General features: G+C 41.7%; 1 protein-coding gene across 1 annotated transcript in view; it reads left to right on the top strand.

The window, feature by feature from the left end:
* Positions 1–26,684, top strand: part of UST (uronyl 2-sulfotransferase) — a 167,502-nt gene extending 140,818 nt beyond the window's left edge. The window contains exons 10-11 of the mRNA XM_006089245.2: positions 20,041–20,320; positions 25,907–26,684. Coding sequence (XP_006089307.2) covers positions 20,041–20,320; positions 25,907–26,015 — 389 coding nt within the window. The 3' untranslated portion in view covers positions 26,016–26,684. The remainder of the gene's footprint in view (positions 1–20,040; positions 20,321–25,906) is intronic.
* Positions 26,685–26,956: the final 272 nt, after the last annotated feature.

Here is a 26,956-nt window from a genome sequence, read left to right as displayed (position 1 = left end):
GAAAAGGGTAGCTAATCGTATTTATATGATGACAATTTTATTAGAAAAACTATATAAGCAAGGAATATAGTGAAATTGAAATATCTCAAAATGTTCATGCTCATTACTCATATCTCTAGGTGATAGGAATCTAGTGATATTTTTCTTTATTTCCCAATTATTGTATAATAAGCATGTAGAATTTTATTTATTTATTTAAAAATATTTTTATTGATTTCAGAGAGGAAAGGAGAGGGAGAGAGAGATAGAAACATCAATGATGAGAGGGGATCATTGATCGACTGCCTCCTGCATCCCCCCCCCCCACAGTGGGTATCGAATCCACAACCCAGGCATGTGCCCTTGACCAGAATCGAACCTGGGACCCTCAGTCCATAGGCCGACACTCTACCCACTGAGCCAAACCGGCTAAGGCAAGCATGTAGCATTTTAAGTTTTGGGAAAGTATTATTTGTTTGAGGAAAATAATTGAATGGTCAGATAAAAATTACATGTGACAGAAGCAGAAGCAATGTCCCCTAGACGGCTGTGGCATTGCTAGAATCACGCAGAACTTGAACCCCTCTCTTCCGTGTACTTTTCTGCACACACAGCAACATTGACTCCCCTGAGTAAATGAAGAACGTCACTCTCTAGGGGGCAGTGCAGATCCATGCAGATGCAATCCAGGGTTCCACTTTTTGTCTCTTGCCAGCCTCTCTCCCTAAAGACTTCCAACTTCGTATCAGCAACTCTCCTTTATATTTTGACAAATTGCCTACCAAATTCTAGCCAATGGTCCTTTTAAAATCCATCTCTAGTTATATACACACACAGCCTTTTCTATATGTATATAGGAGATGTGAACTCGTGTGACAATTTCTAGCCCTGAGATACTAAAATTCTATGTCTCTACTTAACTCTTTAGTAGTCTAGAAATTATTATCTTGACATCTGAACTATTGTGTAAACACCATAAGGGCAGGAATTGGCTTCCTGGGTCTGAATCCTTGACCATTTCGGGTAACCTTGAAGATACTTAGGATGGTTTAATTACATGAGGGTAGACATAGGTCTTTTCTACCACAGAGTGACTGTCCTTAATCTGAAAACAAATTGACTTAACTCTGCAGTAGCTGACTAGCCTTCCTCCCCATGAGTCATCATAACATTAAGATTAAATGTCAGCATCACAGTTTAGCCAAACCAGATGTGAACTGTGCCGCTAATTTCATGTCAGGGATGCAGGTTTGACTATGTGTCCTTTATATGCTTTTTATTGAGTGACTACAGATGGCACCTGATAAAGTCTGCATTCTCTGGTATCTTGAGGCCATTGATTTGTTAGGTTTGTAGGTGTGGACACTCCAAATTCTGCTCAGCCTCCCTCATGTTCCATAGCACAGTTCTAAAGGAATGTTAAAATGACATTTGCCTGTTTACTTTTCCTCTTGGCTGATGGGGATTCTTTCTGAGAGGTAAACACGAGAATTTTCAGGGAGTAAAGTTTAGACTTTGTTGATATTTTTTCAATAAATTATACTTTCAAAACTCCTTTAAATTTAAGTGGTAAAAGTAAGAGCCATGGACTTTTCTTTGGAAACGTATTAGCCATAACCATCACACCTCTGGTGGATATAAATTGATTCTGAGTTTTATAGAAGGAATGATTAATTGTACAAAAATGTTGAGAGTCGGGAGATGTGGGAAAATGGAATGTGAGGTTGGATTGGTTTGCATTTTCTTCCATTTGACTTGGACTAGTGGGTGACTAACTATTTGACTGTCTCTTCCTAATTATTTTCCACTTTATTTAGAATGTTTGTAAAGGCCCGCAAGTCAAGGAACTGAGCCAGGGCAACAGCTAGGCAGGTGGTTCAGCCAGGCTGGGGTGGCAACTGGGACAGAGGTGCAAGCAAACCAAACTCCAGGCACATCAGGTGGCCGCAGTCTGCAGACACAGATGAGGCAGGCAGCCCAGGGAAGATGATGTGTTGGGGGTGAGGGCCACAGCCAGACATAGAGCAGTCTCCACCATGGAACATGGATTCCACAGGCTGGAACTCATTATTCAGGAAACTTGAATCGTCAATGAGCTCTCCACTTCACATTGAGCGATAGGTCTTGCACAGCCGTAGTCTGGGGAAACACTTATGGCTAAGAATAGAGAACCCCAAAACTGCCTTCAACCACATTGTGGTCAACCCTAGGGAGTTGGGGGAGAGGAGTAATCAACTGACCAGAAAAGGCCCAGAAAGTCAGACAGCCCCCTCTGCTTCCCTTGGGGGCTTCCACAAAGTAGTGGTGAATATTCTGGAAAAATTGGGGAAGCCAATACAGAAAAGGAAAAGGCTTGGAAATGGACCTGCTTTCCCTAACACCAATTCATGGGTCGTGTTGGGACTTTTGACCCACAATCTCCCGTTGATTCTCTTTGTATTTTATTATTTAGCTAAATAGCATTTCACGCCCGAAGAAAGTGAGTCTGGATTGGTTTGGGCCACATAACCCAGGGGATTGGGCAGAGGAGTGAGCGGCACCACTGATCTCAGCAAGGCCATGATTGTCCTTGTGTCTCAGCCATTGCGTTGTACACCCTTACACTTCCCCTCTATTCTAGTGATGGTTTCGAGAGAGTTTCTTACAAAACCTTACTTTTTCTTTTTCTTTTTAAAGTGTTTTAGATGCTTTAGTCATGAGTTATTTTTTGAAAACTTTATTTGCCCAGCTCAGGCAATATGCAACAGAAGAGGAAATGAATAGAAAAAAACCAGTCTCTATCCAAATGGAACTTTGTAGAAAAATACATGAAACATCCAAAATATATTTCTGAAGTTTAAAGCATCACATAATCAATTCTAGATTGTGTGGTATTAGTAAGCAGAAGGCACGTTAAGAAAGTTATAAAGCTAGTGAATATGTAGGTGGGGAAAGTCTATCTACAAACATATATGAATACGAAATAGGATATGAATCTTTGCTTTTACTGAAACCACGACTCTTAAACTTTTGAAGGAGCTGAGCACCTGGAAGTCTTGATATCTGTAATTGCTGAAAGTATAATTTATCTACTAAATTTTTAATTAAATTTAAGCTTAAATTATTTTGTTTCAGTTGGGAAATTTAGCACTTCTCATTTTTGTGGCAGCATGCTGATGTTCTGAGAGAACAGATTTTGGGAAAGGTAATGATAATATTGTCATCATTACAGTTCACACTTATTGGGAATTTATTGTGCCCAGACACTTTTTAAAGTCCTTTGGTTTTATCCTAGTAAAACCCTCTGAGGTAGATACTGTTTTTATGCCCATTTTGTAAGGAATGGCATTTCCAGGTAAGAAAACCAACATCAGAGATGATTCCAAACTTTCCTAGGTCAATGCGCTAGTCATTGGCAGAGCCAACACTCAAACCCAGGCCTGGCTAATTTCCAACACCCCTTGTATTCTACTGCCTCTCTATGTAAACAGCAAAATGGAAAACATGAGGGTCTGAGAGAGATGGGGTAGCTATTAAGAGCTATGATTGTAGGCAATTTTATTTGGCGAAATTCTTAAGAACCTAATGTTTCTGGAAAGCTTAGAAATTCTGTTGAGATGATGTTCATTGATATTCTAGATATGTTACTTTGTTTACTTTTTCTGCAAGGAAGACTTTCATAATTGAAATTGACTAAAATTGACTGCCTTAATAAAGTGGTTGCAAAGACTGTATCTGGATAACAGTAAAGCCATTGGTTTTAGTCATGTCAACAACTTTGGCTTTCATAAGGATTTTAATGAATCGGGGAATGGAATTTAAGAAAGCAAACAATCCACGGAAAACCGCTTATTTTTCTAAAGTAGCAAAGCAAAAATAGGAATTCTTTCCAGTCTAGTTGCTACAGTCTTAAACATGCTTAGAGTCCATAGTTTATCATATAGGACAAAAAGGTGATTAATAAGCACTGCTTTGAAAATGTTTTAAGGGTCCTATCGTCATTGTTCTAGTTGTTGAGATAAAAGATATTCTGTGGTGTACTCACTGTTAAAATTGTAGTGAGTTGGCATTCAGTAACATTTATTTTTTAAGTTATTTATTGAAGTATATAATCTACTAGAAATAAATGGTGACCAGGTAATGAAATCAATTTGATATTAATTCAGTCTTATCAGTCTGTTAAAAAAACAACTATTGCCTTTCAAATATTTTTACAAAGCCCTTTGTTACTTAGGAATATCATTGAGGTGATATGATTAAAGGCTGTGAATATCAATAAGCCTGAAAACGGCCCATACTAATGTTTAGCATTATATCTTTTTCTAATTCTAGCATCCTTAAACTATTTGCTCTGTTGACCTTCATGTCTACAGACCCAAGCTCATGGGGGTAGCGGGTGGGCCACAACAGTTATGGAAATAATGTATTCACTGTGTGCTGCTCTAAGGTATAAGCTTAGATGTCAACTGATTTTAGCTATTTGGCAGTATATGTCAATGTATTTATTGTACATTAGGAAAAATAGCCATTTATATATCTATCCAAACAGGAGATGAACTAATGGAACTGGAAACTAATTCCCTCACAAGCGTTCTAAGTTCACACAAAGAATATGGACTGTTGTAACCATTGACTTATTAAAGAATTGGACCTAAGTACCACAGGAAATACACAGAGGGCATAATGGTCTAAAAGCCTTCAGCCAAAAAGTGCAAGAATTGGGGCTTATGTCTAGTGCGAATTTTGGACAACTAGTCATGTTGGCCAGAAACACAGGCTGTAGGGCTGAGCCCAGCTGTGATCACTGCCATGGACTTGAGAGAGGGGGATTGGTGGCTCCCAGCCCATGATGCATCACCCCTGCCCAGGGCACCACAAATTTGAGAGCAGAAGTGATCCCCTACCCTACTCTAACCCCATCCCCACCATGCCCAGCATCTCCCATTCTCTGCAGCTTTGACTTTGCAGGAAAAAAAAGGAAAGAAAGACAAGTTATTATGCTCCAGAGAGCTCTGAAATATTAGAAAAGGAGAGTGGGATTCAATCTACCCAAAGAAGAGCCAGGCAACTTTCACTCACCTTCATGTCTAGCCAACAATTCAGGCCCTCATTTTATCGCAAGTAAACCCAAGAAGTGTTGACTGAGTTAAGTAGCATTAAGTTAGACTTTACTCTTTTTAAAAATGTATTTTTATTGACTTTAGAGAGGAAGGGAGAGGGGAAAAGAGATAGAAACATCAATGATAAGAGAGAATCATTCATCGGTTGCCTCCTGCACACCCCTCACCTGGGACTGAGCCCGCAACCTGGGCATGTGCCCTGACTAGGAACTGAAATGTGACCTCCTAGTTCCACAGGTCATCACTCAATCACTGAGCCACTCCAACTGGGTAAGAATTTACTCTTTTTTGGTAGAGTTGGGATAAAAGTTTTTAAGGAGGACATGCTAATTCCTGTTCACATGTTTCACAACCTCTGATGTTCAACCACATCATCTCCTTGAGCTCATAGTGAAAGGTCATATGCACCCTAGCACTGTCTTCACAACCTCTTGCAATTCTGGAATCTTCGCACATCTTGCACGCTGGGGCCAGAGGGGACACCAGTACTTACTGGGAAAGCTAAAGACTTCGTACAGATCTTAGTTTTAAAAACCTGACATTTTAGGTGACATTCACTAGATTCATTTTTGTAATCCATGAGAGGAAGTTGGCGAGTGAAGACAAGAAAAAAAAAGGAGAAACAGAATCATAAAGCTAGCAAAGACCTGGCACCTTGGCCACTTTACATGATTCAGTGGATCAGAAATTTTCAATGATTTTCTCTTGTCTCCAAAGAGAAATGATGGGAAAGAAGGGACGTTTTAAAACTGAACCTTGAAGTCCTATTTATCTGTGTGAGAACCCACAGTCCCCACAGAAACTCCGGAGATGAGTTAGTGAGGGGACTCAGTCCCTTAGACTCTGAGCTGTAATGATTGCAGACAGGCCAGCCAGGAGGTTACCTCAGCATGGACCAAGTAAATAAACCATTTGGTAAAAGCCATTAGAGAGTAAATGTTACTGGAAAGTCATAAATCAACCAGCCTGTCTATGCATGGTTTTGCTAGAATGTAGGAGAAACTTGAAATTTTTAAAATGTCTTTCTGTGTATGATTTAAAACCAGTTTCTATGATTATATCAAAATGAAATTTTAAAATATGGTATGGATTTAATGCCAATCTATGTATTCAATTTTATTAGTTAAGTTGTTGTTTTTAGGACATCATGAAACTTCATTTCATGCTCCAATAAAACTGAGATGTAATGGGTTATAGCTCTTCTGTTTGTTGACTTTTCTTCAAATATCTTTGATTTTTCCATCCTTTGAAGAGATGTTTAAAGAATGCCTTGAATATCATAGAAATTAACCTTTTCTCCTGTCCCCGCCCTGACCTGTCTTGACAACTGTTTCTAAAGTGAACCAATCCCGATAGAACCGAATGATGTGCTCTGAGCACATTTTTGAAAACAGTGGCACCTCTTTCTTGGTTGCTTCTAAGCCATGGTCTTTCCAGCATTGGGAGACTTTCCTTTTAAGCAACTCCTCACACCGCCCCACCCCCCGCCCCCCATCTTACCTAAGAGGAAGGCTGGTGCACAACTGCACACTTTCTGGCTTGGGTGGCATATACATGTTCTTGGCAATCTGTCCTCCCCCTCCGTCTAACATCCCATGTGGGGTTCTGCAGCTTCTCACAGCCACTGGCCGTGAATGTTCAGCTCAAGATGCCACCCCCAAAAACCTTCACATATAGCTTACTGTTGATGTGTCAACGCCCCTCCCATTTTTTTTCTTTCATATGTCAAAAGGTTGAAAAAAAACTTAATTTTTCTCATCAGAAGAGGTTACATTTCTAGTCTACCTTAATGAAATGCCCCTCCCCCTATTTCTATTCTCCCGTAATAAAACACTCCTCCCCTATTTCTATTTCTAATAGCAACTGCTGCCCAAAGGCAATTAATCATTTAAATGTGTTCTCTTAGAAACTTGTACTTCTATTCCCCTACATCTTTTATAGGGCACGCTTCAGTCACAAACTCAAGTTTATACCACAACCAAGCCTTTTAAAAACTTATTGTAAAAAATTTGTTTTTTTCTTCCCAGATTACATTTGTAAACTTTAATATGTCTGTAACATCTTTACAGTATTTAAATGTGCATATCAAACATTTCCCACTGTTCTCCAAAGTAGTAGTCAGATACCCAGGCATGGGTGCCTGACGGTCTTAGCATCTACTAGCATTTGTCTGTCAATTTCAGACTTTCTTTAAGTAAAAAAATGTCCCCCACCCAATACAAATGGACAATTTCATCTCATTATTCTTTCTTAGGGTTTTGTTTAAAGCAAAGCACTCCGGATGTGATCTTAGATATGCACACTGTGTTATAGAGCAAGCAATTGAAAATCTGATGTCTAACAGGGAAAGAAGGAGGAGGTGATGGGGCTGTTAATTTATAATTTCCTAAAACCTGGTACTAGCAGCATGCTATAGGTTGCCAGATAAAGTAAAATTTAATTTTAAAGTATCATTACAAATCCTCCCTGTGAAAGTGACAGCATCCTTGGAACTTCATTTCACACTTTCCTGACTTGGGAATGGTTATTTTGAGTAGCACCTCTTATGAACTTAACTTCTTAATGCCTGCACAAGAGGTTAAATATCTCACTTATCTCCATGTTTGGCCTCCATGAACAGTTACTTCCTTCAAAGCCCTTCAAGGGTTTATCAAAATCTCACCATGTTTAACATTCCAGAGACAACATCCAAGTTGCTGGCTCTTGGGACTCACCATTGGTTCACTCATCAAGACTGATCATTGTGATAAATATAATATTAAAACAACAAGAACAATGAGATAGCTACATCCTGTTAAATGTATCCAGAATGAACTATAAAAAAGAAAAACCTAGGTTCTGTGGTAGCCAGTTCTGAGTTCTGAGTACCTAGTGCATGGACTGTAAGAATGAGGAGCTATTATTGTCATCACATGGTATAATTTACTAAAATTGTTGTGCACAAAATGTTTTATAAACAACTATATCCCCATATTAAGTGCGGTACTATAGACAGTAGATATAGGATCTCTAAAAGCCCTGTGCATGTTAAAGATTAGGTAAACTAGGTTATAGTTAGATTGACATCATGTAGCATTAAAGATAGTATCTTAAAATTTAGGAAAATTGCATATGCAAATTTCAGGATCTCTGACAAAAGAAATTGTGTCTTAAAGCTGTCAGAACTGAAAACCTTATCAGCTATGTGAAGAAGAGTCACCACTCAATATCTAAAGTTGGCATTTATCTTAGGGATACCAGCAAAAAGGCACATGATCACTTATGAACAAGGATGCTTATCTCATATTATCTGGAGTCATAGAAACGGAAAAACAACTCAATTATCTAAGGAGCAAACTGGCTGTGTGGCCTGTAGTTGTCCATAGAATGGAGCACATTAAAGCACATTGCACAATATGACTTGGAATAATTAATGCTATAGGAAAATATAATGCTTACCATCAGTTACGTTTTAAAAGAATATAAAACTAAAGAAACAGTGTAGCAGGGATCTATTTTATATTTCATGTACATAAATTTAAAAAAGACTAGAAGGAAATACATTACTACAGTAATAAATGTGGCTTGACTTAAAGTCATTTCATCTTCTTAATCTTTTTGCAAAAACATTACCATCTATATATGTTTATATATGGTATGTAGGTATTTATATGCATCATAACCAGAAAAAATGAATTTTTAAATTAAGTGACTTTCCTAAGAATTAAGACTTAAAGCTAAAAGCTTATAAACTGTCCAAAAGCTTTATGATAACTCTTTACACAAGATAGGTAGCTTGATCTACCTGAAATCCTGGAGCAAAAAAAATAAGAGCAACATAAAAAAAAAATGAGACAAAGAACTGTCCGGTGGGCATGTCACTGTCTGTGAAGTGCTCAGAGTGACTGTGGGTGTCAGCAATTGGCTTCCACATCATCAAGGCTAGAGTAGAGATCACAGGGTGATTCCCGGAGAGGGCCTCTTCCCCTCAAAGGAGGGGTGTGTGTGTGTGTGTGTGTGTGTGTGTGTGTGTGTGTGTGTAAGTGTAAGAGTCGCAGCCTAGGCCTGCTGTGAGGAATAGAAAGAAGAAGAATCCTGCATGTGAAGTATAAGCAAAGCTTATGAGATTGTCAGGTGCCACAGAAATTCGGACAGTTACTAGACAGATCTCTTGGTCTTTTTTGTTCAAATCAATGCATTTGATCAGGATGCCCTCATCAATGATTGGTAAGGGCCTCCACTGTACGATTCCAAATAAGGTAGCCAAAGTATGAAAAGTAGCAAAAACACATTTCTCAGTGATGATTTCAAATAAAAAATGTATTTCCAACAAAGAAATACATGTTGTTAATAATGCCACCTACTAGTAAGCCTTTCCAGCAAGGTTTTTTTCTGACGTAGATATTATCAAACAGAAACGTTTGGTCCACTGATTGCTGTGAAAATGAACGCCCTGGCATCACCATCGCCATGCCCAAGCCAGTATTGTATCGGCAAAAGCTATGTCAGGGAAAGCCTGCGTGTGTAGTCAGGGTATTATACACTCTCGAAGAAATAGACCAGCTTCTTGATGATTTGGGTCCTGGTGCCAAAGTTGGGGAGAAAATAAACAGCAGTAGGTTCTCTCTGACCAGTGAACCAGGGCAGCAGGGAGAGCAGGGGAGCTGGAGCAGCCAAACCAGGGGGGCTGATTACTCCCAGCACAGACTGTCTAACAGCAGGGGATGAGCTCTGGCGCCTCTTCAAACCCTGCTGATAAATAATGCTAATAGGAGGCTGATTGTTCCAATGTTGAATTCTAAGTTAGCACCTGAGTTTGGTTGAACAGCTCATTAAAAATGCAGGTTCCAACTCTGGAGGGGGGGCGGGTTGCAGGGCAGGGGCGGGTGGGAGAGGGTCCTCATTTGGTTGAAGCTAGTCCCATACACCAAAAGGTTGTGGTTCAATTGCTGGTCAGGGAACATATCTAAGTTGAGGGTTTGATCCCTGGTCTGTGTGTGCATGGGAGGCAGCTGATCTCTCTCTCTCTCTCTCTCTCTCTCCCCTCTTTAAACATATCTTTAAACATATCTTTGGGTGAGGAATTTTTGAAATGCAGGTTCCAGGGCTCTGCCATGTTGGCTCCCCAGGTGATTCATTGCACATTCAGTTTGTCTGTCAAGGTGTTCACCTGGCCCTACTGAAGGGCACAAAAGGTGGCCCTCAACACCCCCCTCTGTGGTCTGCCCCCTCCTCTGGTGCTCTCCTGGGAGAGAAGCCCTTCCCGGGCTGCAGGGAAGCCCGGGTCATTCATTGCCTGGGAAGTGATGGGAAGGGTCATGCATTTGTTTCTCTCTTTATCGTGCCTGCTTCCTTTTTGAGGAGGAAGCCTGGTTTTCAGCTCTTAGCAGTTTTCTTCTGGAATCATGCTTTGTGTTCAACACAGAGCTGATGAATGAGCAAGGGGAGGCCAGGCAGGAAAATATCTAATGACCAGCCCTAAGCCCAAGCAATCTGGGCACTGAGGACAAGTCGTGTGGAGGTGGATTGCCCAGGCAATAACTACAAGCCCCTCTGGTGGGATGCCCTCACCTCGACATTTGATGAGGTTAGGATCCGTCTGTGCGCTCTTTCTGGACAGCACATGCCTCCTTCTGGGGCCGGTTGCCGGCTTCCCTTGAAAGGCAACATTGCCCTGTCCTTTGTGGGCCCTCCTGACCCACCCCACATAGGTCAGTCACTTTTCTCCCTGGCTCCTCGTGTCCTGCTACTGCTTCCAAAAATCAAAGCAAATTGGGAGCATTATAAAGGCTTCATTCTCTTGTATCAAAGGAGCCTAGCACTTTCAGGCTTTTTTTTTTTTTAAGTAAATTATGTAACTTTCACTTGGCTACAGAGAGAAAAAGGCTCTCTTGAAATTCAAAGTGAGCTTGATTTATTTTTTAATTATTTATGTTTCCAGATCTGAACAGAAGATTGCAAAAAAGGAGAGGGGAAATACCCCTGTTTACTTTACCAACCCCAAGCACCAAGTCAGCCATGAAGCGCTTTTTGTTCTCCCCTCCCCTAATTGCCATACCTCCAAGAAGCTGGTCTAAACATGCCATCGATCATCCGGTGGCGAATCAAACGCTGGCCTTTCAGCCCCGCACATCGCTGTGAGCCACAGTGACACACATTCATTTCCGGTGCAGGCAGCTGCCCGGGAGCGGCGTGTGTTTGAACTGTGTGGCCTCCCTGTATAATTCAGGAAATGAGTGTACTCTATCTGTGACAAGCATCGTGTTCACACGGTTTCGGGAGCAGCCAGCACGGTGTGGGGCTCCGCAGGAGTGGCCCTGGGATGCGTACTGACTCTGCTTCCCGTCCGCTCACTACTGCCCCAGCCCCACTCCACCCGACCTTGACTTTCATCACACCTGTCACCTGAGAAAGTATGCTGCATCCCTTGTGTGCTAGAAATTTCTGGCTGTAATCTAACCCGAGATTAGTAAACCACAAGTCTTTAGACAGGGTGATTTTTTTTAAAGCAGCAAGGCCTCTTGGTTGATCACCACTCAGCGCCCCTGAAGCTGAGGAGCTGATGTCTACCTTTTGACGATGTTTAGTTTTTTCAGTGGTAAAATGTGGCCCCACTTCTTCTGGTTGTTATTCAACTTGTATTCATTTCTTGCACATAATCTCTGTTGGACCAGGTTCAAACAAGCTGGGATTGTTGGAGCAGGGGTTTGGTCGGTATGGAGTGTGCATTCACTTAGATCAAGGCAGGGGATGCCGAAACCAGCCCAGCATCAGCCTCGACTGCAAGCCGGTGCTGAGGTTTTGTTACTTTGCATATGGTTAACCATCTCGGAGGTCGTAAAGTGGGGCCTCTGTCCTCGGGTGCAGCAGCTGGGTTTACACAGTATTTCCAGATTGTTTGTTTTGACCCAGAGCCAGGGCTACATCGTTTTTCCATTATGCATGTTGGACAGATGAAGAGTGGTGGGAAGGGGGACTTCGTGGGGCAGGTCTGTGATTTCCTTTTTATTTACATTAAAGGGACTTTTAAGAGTTCTGAAAATTATGAACCAGTCCAAATATAAGGTCAATGCAGCCGAGGTAGAAGGAGACACCGCTTTTGTGAAAATGTCCAGATCTTGGGCAGTAAAGAAACTTTGTCCATGGCCTCTGCTTGAGGCCAAGTTAGGGGCATCATGCTTGTCACTGCTCAATCTTGCATACAAACGGTTACAGGTAAATGATATTTACCACCGCATTCAAGGGTTAAATTCCCAGGATTTGCTTGGGAGGGGCCATGAGTTAGAGCCAGAGCCTGCACGCCTTCCACGGGCATATGCATTCCAAGCAGATGGGTATGCCTGGTGCTGGGCGGAGCTGTGTTTCCCAGGAGGCTGTAGGACTCTTCCTTTGCAGTCCTTTCCCAGAGGGTTTTCCCAACGTCCTTCCCTAAGTCCTTCCGCCGGGGAGCCTTCAAGACTGGCCAAGGAACCACAGTTTACATTTTATCCACAGCAAAGCCCTTTGCACGTGAGTCAAGTGCATGTGAGCTGAATGAATGTACTTCTTCGTGAAACATTTTCTTTTGCTAATGGAGAAAGAGCATTTAAAAAATACCAAAAACGATGGCAAATTAAGTGATTGAACAGTATTATTAGGTCATGCAGATACCTGTTTGCCCAACAATGTTTGGATTTCTTCAGTTACTGGCTGCAGTCAATAGCACACGTGACATAAATCCCGCAGCTACCAGGTCGCAGTGTCTTTCTATTCAGGTATTTATGTTTGTGGCAAATGTCCCCTATCACAGTATTTCTTAAGCTTTGCTGAGTACGTGTAAGTGACTTGTCACCATAACACAGTGTTCTCCAATGAAATGGCTAAGAAAAGCAAGTACCACTACCTGTCCAGAGCAACCTGTGATCCCAAACTCCTATATCAGCTTATCCTAAAGAAATTTCATTCCAAGAAATGGAAAGTTTGCTTAAGAAGGACCCTCAACTATGAAAATAATTTAGCAAAAACAAAATATGTATAGACATCACCAAAAGTTGCCCTTTAGGTTAATCCAGTCTCTTACAGATGGATTTAACATATAGGTTTCAAATCAACAAACCTTTACAGAGGGTTATGTGCCAGGAGGTTAGGTGCTGGGGAACTAAAAATGAATAAAGACACAGCCCCTTTCAGTTTGAAAACATTTTTGCTGGCCTGCAGGTTTTTCACCAGATCCTCCCAGACGTACCGAAGCATTCCCCGTGACTTAGAACACTCAGCCCTTCTTTTCAACCGATCCCCTTAATGCCAGAATATACACAGCGAAGGGAGAAGTGGGTGGTTATAGATTTCCACTCAATTTGTGGCGAAAAGGTGCTAGACTGGGAATCAGAATACCCACTTTCTAGTCTTAGAACTAACTTGCTGGTCATACAACCTTGAGCCAGTCTGTGACCTCTCAATCTCTGGGTATCTGTAGGTAAAATGGGTTGCTGTGAGGACTGTGTGAGATAAGCAGGGTGTGTGTGAAAATACATTAATCCAGGGAGCTCTATGCAAATGCAGGGGATGCTATTCTGATGGATGGGGGTAAGGGGGCTTGAGCTATTTATACCACTATCTATAAAGCTTCAATAATGCAGAAAGCTGACCCAACTCAGCTTTATTCTTGTTTTTGTTTTTTCCCTACCAGCATTGGGTGACTAAATACAGATTTTTTTTATGTTATTGGGCGTCAGAGGTAGAAAAAGGATCCCCATTCAGGGCCCCAGTGGCTCTGCAGGGTCTCTGCAACTGCTCTTCAGGGAGAGCACAGAGCCTTGAAGAAGCTGTCCCCACACAGTCCTTACTCTACAGCTGACTTTGGACATGTCTATATGGAAAGATCAGAGGTTGGGTTTTTGTTTTTTGTTTGCTTTCCTTTCTGATCATTTCACAACTCAAAACCAGTGCCTACTTTGAGGAAATTTTCTGCAATTATCATGAAAATAATTAAGGATGTTCTCTGTCCAATCCCTAATGGTAAATAAGAAAACTGGGGGGAAAAATCAAAAGTATCCTGAAACCATAGTTTCTCTTTACCAAAATGTGCTTATTAATTAAAGACCAGGGGCAGAAGCACCTGACATGGCCAACGCTCTCACTCCAGACAGGCAACTGAACCCCAAAGCTAAACACTGCAATTTATAGACCCCAGTGGGAGCTGAAAAATCCCAGATGTGAAGGTAGACCCCACATTCATGAGTCTCTTAGGAATTTTCTATTAAGAACATTCAGATATTACCTTTGTCCCCACTTGGCTATGTCTGCACCTCACAGACAGAGCCAAGCCTTCTTTGGGTCTGATAAACACTCTCTTCCTTCTGTTAGTTTATTTCATTCACTCAATGAACATGCACAGTTCCCCCAGATGCTGAGCTGTGGAAGCACAAAGATGAATGGGGTATGAGCCCCATCCTGAGCACTCTCAGCATAGCAAGCTTCTTTAAGAGAAGAGCTGGATGAAACTGGTGGGGACGTTGAGGAAAACATCCAGGGAAAAAATTTCAGAAGTTTGATAATGCCTCTGAGACCTTCTAAAAATTTTCTTTCTTTTGGTTGAAATATGTAAACCTGTCCTATCCTCTCAGACTTACACACACAACAGACCTTACATGATCAAATAGTCAAATAGTAGTTATAAAAGACCCAATGCCATGCAGAGTATTTAAGACAAGCCCATTGAATTTGGTATCCCCACTAGGGATTTCTGATCAAGGAGAGGATGTGTTGATGCCATCAAACCAGCTGGAGTGAAATTCCCTATCTGCCCCATGGTTGCTAGGTGGTAAAGAGGAACTCCCCTCTTACACCGTGAGCCCATCCAACCGTAAGCAGCATGAAGAGTAAAGAGCTTGGGCTCAGTAGTCTGACTGTTTCAGAGCCGACTTCTGGCTTCTCCACATATCAGCTGTGTGACGTTGGGCAGGTTACTAACTTCCAGTATCACATCTGTAAAATGGCGATAATAAGAGAACCCACCTCATCGGGGAGTTTTCTGAGGATTAAATGCATATTAGCTATCTCACAGTCCTCAAAAATACTTATGATGCTGACGATAATGTTCCAGTCACTGCTTATAACTCCTGTGTCAGCACAGAAAAGTTATTCAATAAAAATTTTCAGGGGATAAAAAAGGAAGGTGACATTGTACATACGAGTGAGGCCTAACTGAAGCCTTAATTTTGACACCAAGCACTTACCCTTAAATTTATGAAACCCAGAATTTCAAAACCTTTAGAGCAGAAACATAAAACTCAGATTTATGTAGCAGCCAGGCAGGTAACATAAAAGAATGAACTGACATTTGGAGTCGGAGACAGAATGGAGAAAGCTGGCCTCTCTCAGGGGGACAGCCATACTCAGCTCCAGAAGAATATTGCCTCACTTTGAGAGAAGCCAGAAACCCAGATTTCCATGTGAAATAGACCAAGTCTTACAACAACTAAGTCAAATTCTAAAAAAATATCACACAGGCCAAATAACACAGTCTGCCAGTCAGATCTCAGGCTGCGTGCTTGCCATCCTGCCTGGGTGGAAGGAGCTCTGTATTTGTCTCTTCCTTTTGAAATGCTCACCTGTGCACACAAAAGGCATGAGCCCCTTGAACGCTCAGTTCCTGCTCATTTCCAAAGATGCTCCTGGGATGAGGGCTTCACTTCTTGATTGTTACATTCTACGGTACATGCTCACCTACCGAGGGCTACTTCTCTTCTCCGAGGCTGCTAATCATAAGTATAGATTCTTAAAGCATGATTGTTTTGTGGCTGAAATAACAACAGCCTCCAAAAAACCCTAACAACTTCCTGTAGAGCTGCTATTATGGCAATCTGGAGAGAGACGGGTTCCACAGCTCACGTAATTTTGTTTTGTTTGGAGGGAAAGTCTGGCGTTTCACAAAAATACTTAGCCATGGAATGACTTTTCCATAGCACTGATGATTGTACAGCAAGACACATAACCATATGTCTTCGAAATGTGACTTGAAAAATTCTCTACTACCACTACAAGGCAAACTGCCCTCTAGTCTTTCCATATGAAGGGGATCATTTTCTACGGGCTTATGAAAGCTTCACTGGTTATAGGACCCAGTATTTAGTGAGTGGAAACTCAACATGAATGCAAATCTGGACTCAAATTCCATCTCTCTCATTTACTTACTAGCTGTGTGATCTTGGGTAAGTCATTTAATCTCCCAGAGCTTTTATCTCCCCATCTGCAAAAGAGGGGTCATGACCCCTCACAGGGTTATTGGGAATATTAAATAAAATAACATTCAGATGTGCATAATCCAAACCCATAATAGGTGTTCACCATCAATCTTGGTTGACTCTGAGTCTCTGCTTCTTCTATTTCTCTTTTATTTTTTCCATCGCCATTCATCCCTTCTATGCCCTCTTCTACCCCCACCCAGCAGCACTCCTATTTCAGACCATGACATAGCCCTCTGGCAATATCATTAACCTTCCTATTAAATGTGTCAGCTCTGTGAAAAACAAAAAGACAGAAAAGCTATAATTATTTTATATAAACTTTTGGTTTTGTGTCCACAGTGGTATGAAAACTAAAGGGTAGAGGATTGGATGATATCACTCAGAGAATAAAGAAGGGAGAAGGGAGAAAGACAAGACTAGAATCCTGGGAAGTACTGGCACTTGAAGGACAGGCAGCAAAAGAGGACTGGATGTAGAGAACGGAAGGGGGACAATCAGAAGGAGACCAGGACAACCAGGGAAATGCTATTACAGATGCCAGAGAAGAGCTAGTTTCAAGATGGAGCCTGTGGCCAACCGTGTTGTGATGTCTGCTAAGAAGAGATAGAAGTCATGAGAAATGCTCACCGAATTATCAGCAAGGAAGCAAGAGTAATTTGAATGGGGTATTGAGGGAACATAAACCAGGCTTTGATGAGTTCAGTCATGTGTATAAGTTGAAATTTTATGATAACAAATTCAGATAACTCTTTTAGAAGTTTGGTTGTGATGGAGCAAAGAAAAAGAAGATAAAATAAGAAAGGGGACATGGAGACCAGGATTTTGTTTAAGACTAGAGGCCCGGTGCACAAAAATCGTCCACTCAAGGGGGTCCCTCAGCCTGGCCTGCACCCTCTCACAGTCTGGGAGCCCTCCGGGGATGTCCAGGGAGCGGGCCTAAGCTGTCAGTTGGACATCCTTAGCGTTGCTGCAGAGGCGGGAGAGGCTCCTGTCACCGCCGCTGCGGCTTCTGGCTGAGCAGTGCTCCCCCTGTGGGAGCACACTGACCACAGGGAGCAGCTCCTGCATTGAGCGTCTGCCCCCTGGTGGTCAGTTCGCGTCATAGCGACCGGTCATTCCACCATTCGGTCTATTTGCATATTAGCCTTTTATTTTATAGGAAGGGATAGACTTGAGCACATCTGAATTTTGGTGGGATATATTCTAAAATCACAGCAATCTTTATTTTTTCTGATGTGAGAAAAAAGAACCCCACACAATTTAGAGTGCTCCAAGAAGGATTGTAGGAATATGGAAATGAGTATATTATTTTTCTTGTGCTTCTCAATGTTTAACTTAAAACTTTTTGTGCCTTGTCTGTCTTTACTAAAATGTTTTTAAACTCTGGATTTTAAAAACACAAAGGGGATGTCTATATTTAAAGCCTATGAACATGTCTTGCCTCAGATTAGCTATAGTTAATATCTATAGCAGAGAAGACAGACATTATAAAATGTTCTCTCACAAACCTATTTTAGGAAAGACTATGCTAAGTTCTTTAACAACAATTCTAGAACTGATATATCAAAGTATGTATTATGCCTTTTAAGAGACTCAATTTGAAAAGCAATATCCTTATTTCAATGAGGCCGTTACTACTCAGATAACTTTTTAAAATTCCTTCTTTAGAACTTCTATTGGAAGTTTCAGAAAGTATCTCAGATATCCTCAAAAATGACAAGTTTTGCCCTAACCGGTTTGGCTCAGCAGATAGAGTGTCAGCCTGCGGACTCAAGGGTCCCAGGTTCGATTCCGGTCAAGGGCATGTACCTTGGCTGTGGGCACATCCCCAGTGAGGGGTGTGCAGGAGGCAGCTGATTGGTGTTTCTCTCTCATCGATGTTTCTAACTCTATTCCTCTCCCTTCCTCTCTGTAAAAAATCAATAAAATATATTTTAAAAAATGACAAGTTTTGTCCTGTTGCATGAATCTGATTTTGGAAACAGGCATTTGGAGCCATAATCACTAAATAATGTGCCTATCAAATTTGATGACAAAAGTTTTAAATAAAATAAGATGATAAAAGAAAATATCATGGCAAATCTATACGTTCTTGAGTTTGCAATGGTTTCTTAAATATAACATCAAAGTATAGGTAACAAAAGAAAAAGTAAATGAATTGGTCTTAATTAAAGTAAAATTTTTTGTGCATCAAAGAAAACTGTCAACAGGGTAAAGACAGCCTACAAAATGAGAGAAAGTATTTGCAAATCTTATACCTGATATATATGTAGAATGTCCGGAATATGTAAAAAAAAACTCCTATAACTCAATAAAAAAAATTAAATAATCCAGTTCAAAAAAGGAAAAGAACTTGAATAGACATTTCTCTAAACAAGATATATAAATGGCCAATAAGCACATAAAAAGATGTTCTGCACTTTTAGTCATTAGTGAAATGAAAAATCAAAACCACAATGAAATACCACTTCACACTTACTAGGATGGCTATAATTTTTTTAGAAAATGGAAACTAACTATTGTAGAAGAGGATTTGGAGAAATTGGAATCTTCATACAATGTAGAGTGGTTCAGCCACTGAGAAAAAAACAGTTTGGTGGTTCCTCAAAAAGTTAAACAGAATTACCATATGAGCCAGCAATTCCACTCCTAGGTATATCCCCAAAAGAACTGAAAATAGGGACTCAGACAAATACTCATACACAAATGATCATAGCACCACTTTTCACAATAATGAAAGGTAGAAAAAACCCAAGTGGCCATCAATGGATAAATGGATAAATAAATTGTGGTATAACTAACCATACAATGGAATATTGTTCAGCCATAAAAAGGAATGGAATACTGATGCATGCAACAACATGGATGAATCTTGAAAACATGTTAGGTGAAAAAGCCAGACACAAAAGGGCAAATATTGTATGATTCTACTTATATGCGTATTTAGAATAGGCAAATTCATAGACAGAATGAGGAGCAGGTAGAGGAGGGGTATAGGGAGTTAACATTTAATGGGTACAGAGTTTCTGTGTGGAGTGATGAAAGGATGTGGCAATAGTGGGGACAGTGGCACAGCATTATGCCACCAATATGTACACTTTAAAATGGTTAAAATTTTGATAAATATATATATCACATATATAACATGTTATTCAGCATCAATATAAAATTAAACAAATTTTAGTTATATATTCTACCACTATAAAAAAAACCACTGAAAATGTACAATTGCATTTAAGGAATCTAACAGTCTTTCCTTTGTTTTTCTTGACAAATGCCTTTGGAGTAGTAAAATGCAAGTGGGTTTGCATCAAATTAAATTATCACTCATAGTTGTCAATATTTTAAGATAAAAAACCAAGATGATTAGAAAGTGGGGAGACAGCTTTTGTCTGTGCTTCCTTCTGAAAGCAACACCCTTTCCAGATATAAAAGGAAATAAAAGATGAAAAAATGGGTAGATTTTTGCTGTACAAAGAATGTATAACTTGAGTTAACAATTGAATTGTGGTCAAATTGCATAGCTCATGAAAAGGATGTTAGTTTATGTTCCATCCACTAACGTTGATACTAATACCTAGAATATGGTGAAATCTTTCAAATATTGTTGGAAACGCATTTCCCTTCTATTCCTTGTCTGTTGAGTTTCTTTCGGAGCTGCCAGGATTATGCAGGTCACACAAGGCCTCACCATTATTCCTTTTAAGCTAAAGCATCACAGATGATTGCTCATGTGCACCTCCGTTCTTTTGCAGAGCACAGGAAACTTGGAAACATGACTGTGACCGTGAGGAAGACTGTCCCCTCCCCCGAGGCCGTGCAGATTCTCTACCAGCGAATGAGGTACGAGTACGAGTTCTACCACTACGTCAAAGAGCAGTTCCACCTGCTGAAGCGCAAGTTCGGACTGAAGTCGCAGGTCAGCCAGCCCCCTCTGAGGCCCCAGTTCTTCATCCCATCTCCGCTGGAAACCGAGGAGCCCATTGGCGACGAGGAACAGGATGACGAGAAGTGGCTCGAAGATATTTATAAGAGGTGATGCTGCCAGCCTGTGTTGCTTCCAGTGGCTTTATCTCTTTTCCAGAAAGATTTGTTGTCGTTGTTTGGGGAAGAAAAATCTTGAAGGGACTAAATTAATGCTCGGCTGCATTAAAAAGAACAAAACATTCCCACAGGTTGGGGGTCATTGGGAGATGCCCGGTTTTGCGGGTTTTATTTGTTTAATTTTATTCTGTGTTTTTCTGGCTCCTGGGCTCCTTCGTATGCTAAGATGACTCCATCACAAGGCATCTCATCATAAAATAGCTTTTTCTCTCTAGTTCAATGAGAGAAGGGGGAAAATATAGCCCATAGCCCAATAACTTATCATTTGTAAGATGACTTGTAGAAATATTACCTCAGTGGTAGGAAACATCCAGACTTGTCTATTTCGCTAGAAATACAAAACCACTTCAGAGACCAGGGAATCCACTCCAGAAGGACCTAAGAGGAGAAGGTAGGGCAGGTCAGGACTTCAAAAGAGAGGATGCCCCTGGGTTAGTGGTCTCTACCCACATGGGCAGGATTCTGCCTCTGGTCCATCTCAGGAGACACTTTCATCAAGAGCAGCGCCCTTGTTATCTCTGAAGGGGCCAGTCAGCTTGTGCCACACCCCCATCCAGCCCAGAGCCTTGAGTATCTCGCAAGGTCAAAGTGCATGGCAAGTTCCATTCAGACATTCCATGTCCAAGCACCATTCTGACAGATTTCAAAGTAGCATGGCAGGGAAAAGAATTTACCTGCTGGGTATGGAGGAGTGTAGGCAAGACAAATCAGCCCTGGAGGTCGTGTGGCATAGGAAAAGGGGACAGCCCTGCCTTTGCACCAAGTATGAAGGGAATTTCTCCCCAGCATTGTTTTAACTGCGTACCCAGGAACCGGTTTGGCTCTGACATGTAACCCGTAGTAGAAGTTCTAAGTCTGACCACAGGCAATGCACCATCTATCAGGCACACCCCTGGCCAGTGGGGTCTCAGAGTAGCTGGTATCTTTCACCTTCTAGCCCCTTAAGAGGTGCCTGTTTTTGGTAAAAGGGGGTCCTGAGTTGTGTGCAGGTGGCAGGGAAACTAGGGTCCCATTTCTTCTGGAAGCAGCTCACTGCTGAGAACCCTCCTAAGATAGCAAGAAGAGGAGAAGCAAGAGCTTTGGGGAAGAGACGGCTTGGCCAGTTTTATGAGTAGGTGTCTGCTCCCCAAGCGATCTGAGTAGATGTCGGGCAGTGTCGTGTCTCCAAAATATCTCCTCCCCATCCCACTCCCATCACCTGCCAGCTATCCATGAGGCCTGGGTTCAGTCATTAGAAGCCTATGTCTTAGATTCTGAAATGTTTTCGTCTTTAATTGCCCCTCCTCCACTGAAAAACCCATGTTCTCCTAGGCTGAGACGCAGGGGTGCAGGTGGTGGTGGCGGGCAGGACACAGGCCACAAATTGTATCTCCTTCGCTTTTTCTCCCCTAGAGCCAGCCCTTCAAGAGCACTAGCAGAGTGTGAGTTGGGAATAGTTAATAGTAAATAAGACTCTGACTTTACACAAGCTACACATTTTCTACCTTTCAGAAACCAACAAGTCTCTATAGAATTGTGTTTTTTTCCGTTCACTAAAATTGGACAGTTGCCAAGATATAAAGCAAGTCATTTGGAACCTGTCAAGTATGCACTAAAGCTACTTTATCATGAGATGCATTAAGAAGGCCCCACCCGCAGGAGTCCAGTGAAGGCTGGGACCGCAGAGGCACAAAGTCCAGCATTTGGCCACTCGTGGGCCTCCTTTCGGCCTCAGAGAACTGGGGCAGCGAAGTGATTAAGGGGAATGTAGAACTGTGGTCAATTCTAAGAGAAGAGGAAGAATCCTTTGTCCCATTTAGAGAGCCCAGAGCCCTGCCATTAGATATACTTTAAAAAGCAACCCGAAGAACCGTTACGCTTCTCAAAACAAGAACAAGAACGCCGCCTGGTACGTTGTGAGCCATTTCTATGAAACTGCATAGAGAGAATGATAATTAGTTTACACACTGTGCCATCTCACCCTCTGAAAATACAGTTGAGTTGGCTGAGAGGTCTCTGCTCTCGTCAGGACAGTGGGACAATTGGCCATTTGACAAACGTATCTCTGAGTTCAAGTTCACAGGAGCACTTCTGCCTGTGTGTTCAAAGGCATTTGTCAGCAGTGATCATTATAGCATCACAACAAAAGATGCTGACTGACTGACTTGCAGGGCCTTAATGTTATTTTGTCGCAACAAACAGCCTTTAGGTCCGTAAAGTCAAAGCACTTCATCAGTATATTTGGCACACATGACAACATTACTTTGGCCCTGTGCCCAACACAGTTTGTACTTCATGAAATATATTGTACATTTTACATAGTTTAATTTAAAAAATACATTTTAAGCTGGTTGATCTTTGACTGCCTTATTTATTATAACCTTTCAGCACATTCCAAGGTTTTAGTTACTCAGGAAGGAGTTAATTAAAATGATTTTATTTTGGTCTGATGGATGTTTTTTAAAAGGAAAATTATTATTATGAACCTGCAGCCCACTTTCCTTGAGTGCCGTAAAAGTGCTTGTAAATCTTTTTTTTTTTAAAGAAGAATGAAAAAAATGGTGTTTGAAATTGATGGAAACTGAAAAATATATATGGGACTGAAACATGAGCTGAGCTGAAATAAAAGCAATCTGTGTTTGAGATGAAGTATTCCTTAAGTTATTCATTACCCATGTAAATAAATGAATATAAATAAGTTGACATTTTTTCCATTCTGTGGATACCTGGAATAAAAGTGCCTGCAGTTGCTCAGTCTCTTTAATTGGCCAAGCTTTTTTCTTCAAGATGTCATTTTTTAGAAAGATGTATTTTTAAAAATCTGTAGACTCTCATTCTTACAATTAGATGACACCAAAAAAAAAAACTGGCTGAAAAAATTAAGCTAGTCTTTCATTCATCTCATTGTGTATATAAATCACTAAACAGCTGCTGACTGGATTGCTGTGCCCGCTGGTTGGTTAGGTGTCAACCTCTGAGCAAGTTGGCAATGACTGGGAAAGCAGGGATGTGCCACCTGCTGAAAAGCTGGTGATCCTCACCTCCCAAGTGAGCTGTTTTGATCCAGAAATGCTGTCCCTCAGAAATTTCACTGCTGCATCAAAGGAAGCTTACAGAGAGAGAAATCCCCGTGCTTTCTGGATACTGAATTCCAACTACATACCAAATACACGTGACCACTTTGTAGATGAAAAGAATAGAAATCTTGGTACGAAATGAAAGAGAAATCCATTTTGGTCATCACATGCTTTACTTCAAGTAAGAATCTCTGAGAGTCTTAAACCGCAAAATGATGCATGGTTACCTTTCTTTATCACTCAATTTGTTGTTCTGTAGCCCAGTCATGTGATGTTTGACTCTGCATGAACTTTAAAGGCAAAAGTACTAAACAAAACCTGGACTACACCCCCTGTGGAGTTGCTTGTTTGGTCTGAAGTTCTTTATAAATTGTCCTGTTACCTGTGGGTTGATCCAGTGAACTATTTGGCTTTAGATTAATTTTATAGATGTTGGCAGTATTTTGTAAAAGGCAAAATGATGAGCCACAGCCGTTCAGAAAAATTGTTCTGTGGATCAAAATTGTGAAATTCCCTTCAAGTAAAAAAAAAGAGGATTCATTTTACTAAAATGATTTACTTCACATCTGATGACAAAGAAACCGATTTTTTTAAAAAAAAAAAAAAGTATTTTGAACATTCTGCAAAAGAAAAGACTATTTTAGCTAAAATCAAGATTAAGAGTCTGTTAAGGAAAACACATGGAACTTCTTTCACACATAAGTCATTGTGGTGTGACCCTGTGTATTAGTTTACGGGAGCTGTCATTACAAAGTTCCATAAACTGGCTTAAACAATAAACATTTATTTTCTCACGGTGCAGGAGGCACGAAGTCTGAGATCAAGGTGTCAGCAGGCTGATTTCCACTGAGGCCTCTCGCCTTGGCCTGTCCATGGCTGGCTTCTCCCTCTCTCTTCACAAGGACTATTCTCTGTCATGCTCATATCTGTGTCCAAATTTCCTCTTTTTAAAAAAAAAATTTATTGATTTCGGAGAGGAAGAGAGAGGGAGAGAGAGATAGAAACATCAATGATGAGGGAGAATCATTGATTGGCTGCCTCCTGCATGCCCCATGTTGGGGACCGAGCCCACAACCCTGGCATATGCCCTGACCAGGAATGGAACCATGACCTCCTGGTTCATAGATCAACGCTCAATCACTGAGCCACGCTGGCTGGGCCAAATTTCCTTTTTATAAGGACACCAGTCATATTGGACGAAGGCCCACGCTACAGAGCTCATTTTAACTTGATTACCTCTAAAAGATCCTATCTTAAATTACAGCCACATGCTGAGGTTCTGGGGGTTGGACCTCAACATATGATTTTTGTGGGGACACAGTGCAGCCCATTACACCAAGATCACAGCAGAAAAGTTAGAGCAGAGGAACAAACCTCCAAGTAGGAGAAAAGCCAGCCTGAAATCACAGACCCTTAGAGCTGCTGTGGGGCTCAGCAGTTACCTAGTCCATTCCCTCAGTTCCAGAAGAGGGGTTCAAGGTCCAGATGGGAGATGCAAATTCATCACACACTTTTTTTCCATTGAGGGTTTGATTAACTTTTGAGTGTCTACAAAATTAAAACTTTAAGATGTTGATATAGTCAGGGTCCATCTACTGTCCTAGAACCTACAGTGGCAGGGAGGCACAGTCAGCCACACCCAGTGCCACCTGCCACACTGAAGCCCCCTCCCCATGTGGCTCTCCTCGGGCTGGTGGCTGTGGGGTCCCCTTCCCCACAGGAGGCCCTATTGGTTTTCATTCGCATAAGTCCTCAGAGAGAGATGTCAAAGTAAATATGTTTATCTCTAGATTTTTCTCTCTCCTGAAAGGACACAGAGAGGTTCTTGTTTCTGGATAAACAGATCACACCAAGTTTACCCATCTCAGATTGTAGAGTTTTATTTTTCTTAAAGGCAAAATGAAGATTCATGTCCTACTTCCTGTGAGGCATTTCAGATGGCCCCATCCCAAAAAAAGAAAGTCATATGCAGCTCGTAAAACCAGGTGAAGTCGAGTGCAGACATGCCCCTGGAAAAGCAGAACTAGGAGCACTGGGCCCGAGGGCTCCCCGCTCACGGACAGTTTCACTCACTTGAGAATTCCTTTCTGCAGAGGGTGGGCGGGCTTGACTCCCGGCTCCCAGCACTGCTGATTCCCAGGAACACCCAGGCCACAGATGTTCATGGGTCACAGAGCTGTGAACTGACCACTTGTGCATTTTGGATTTCAATGTGTAAACATGGGGATTCCCTTTTCAGAAAGAAAAAAAAGAAAAGGGGAGAACGGAGGGGAAGAAAAATCCCCGTGCAAGGGAAAAATGTGAGCTAAGTTTTTCCTTTTGGAATCTTGGCATGTGAATTTAGCTATCTTCAATCTGGCTCTCGCCAGACACTGTATGCTTTGAGCAGGCATGGAGCAATCTGCCTCGCATGCACTGCCAGAACGTTCAGACTTGACCTGTAACACGCTTCTGATTCCAGTCCTGAGCGGAGACAGCCGGAGGACAGGCCGCGGCAGACACAGCTTGCGGGCTGCGTGGTGCAAACACAGAGGCAGCTGAACCAGGAAGCAGAGCGCTTGACTGACTAGGGCAAGGAATATGCGCCGGCAAAGTCCCCAAGTTCAAGTCCCAGCTGGTCTGTTTCACTGGGTGCTTGAATGAATCACTTGACCTCCTCATGCCTGAAGTCAATGCAGCTGGAAAGCCTTAGGAAGAAAATAGGACATCCATTGAAAACCAAGAGCTGCTTCTGGGATAAAGCTCGTCCCTCCCTCCACCCCCATATGCTAAGAGACTAAAAACCACAATCCTGGGGCTGAAAAATATTCGTTTTTTTCCTTCACAAAATGCTGTGTCCCAAGCAAGAAAGACTAGAATTACACATAAATCCAGGCCCACTGATGCCACCAGTCCCCCATATCTGCAAGTATTATGCCCAGGGTAGCCAGGGTCCATGGAAAACAGCCCTCCTATATTGTGATGTGAGTTAGAGTTATTACCCCATGCCGTTATCCTAGACAAACCACTCTGTGGATCCCCACTTTTCTCTAACACTCCATTTGGGAGGAGTTTATCTAACTGTGAGTTACAGAATTCATCTTTACCCCACAGTTTCTACAAAATGCAGGCTTCCTCCAACCTCCTTCCGGTTTTCCTGTGTATCTGTGATTCTGTTCATTATAAGAAGCCTCAACACCCATGCGATTTAGTACAGGTTGTATACAAGGAAAAGTCTTAATAAACGTCCAAAACCTGTACTTTTTGGAGTCCTGTTTCTCATTCTCAGAAGCGCCATCACTGCGTGTGGGAGAAGCCTTGCAGCGATGTTGTGGACCAGTGATGTGGTCGGCAGGGCCCATCCCTCCGACCCCACTATAGGACAGCCACGGGTTGAGGCTTTCATATGTGGCATTACTAGTGTTTTGCATAAGAAGAGAGCTGTGACACTCACCGCAAACTTCCGTACAGCCACCCTATTTGCTGCTTGCATCAAATTTACTATTTTCTTTCTTCCTTTGGCACACTTTCC

The sequence above is a fragment of the Myotis lucifugus genome, unplaced genomic scaffold (genome assembly GCF_000147115.1).
Source record: "Myotis lucifugus unplaced genomic scaffold, Myoluc2.0 scaffold_57, whole genome shotgun sequence".
Lineage (NCBI taxonomy): Eukaryota > Metazoa > Chordata > Mammalia > Chiroptera > Vespertilionidae > Myotis > Myotis lucifugus.
The sequence above is the reverse complement of the archived record's forward strand: the minus strand, read 5'-3'. Positions and strand labels throughout refer to the sequence as shown.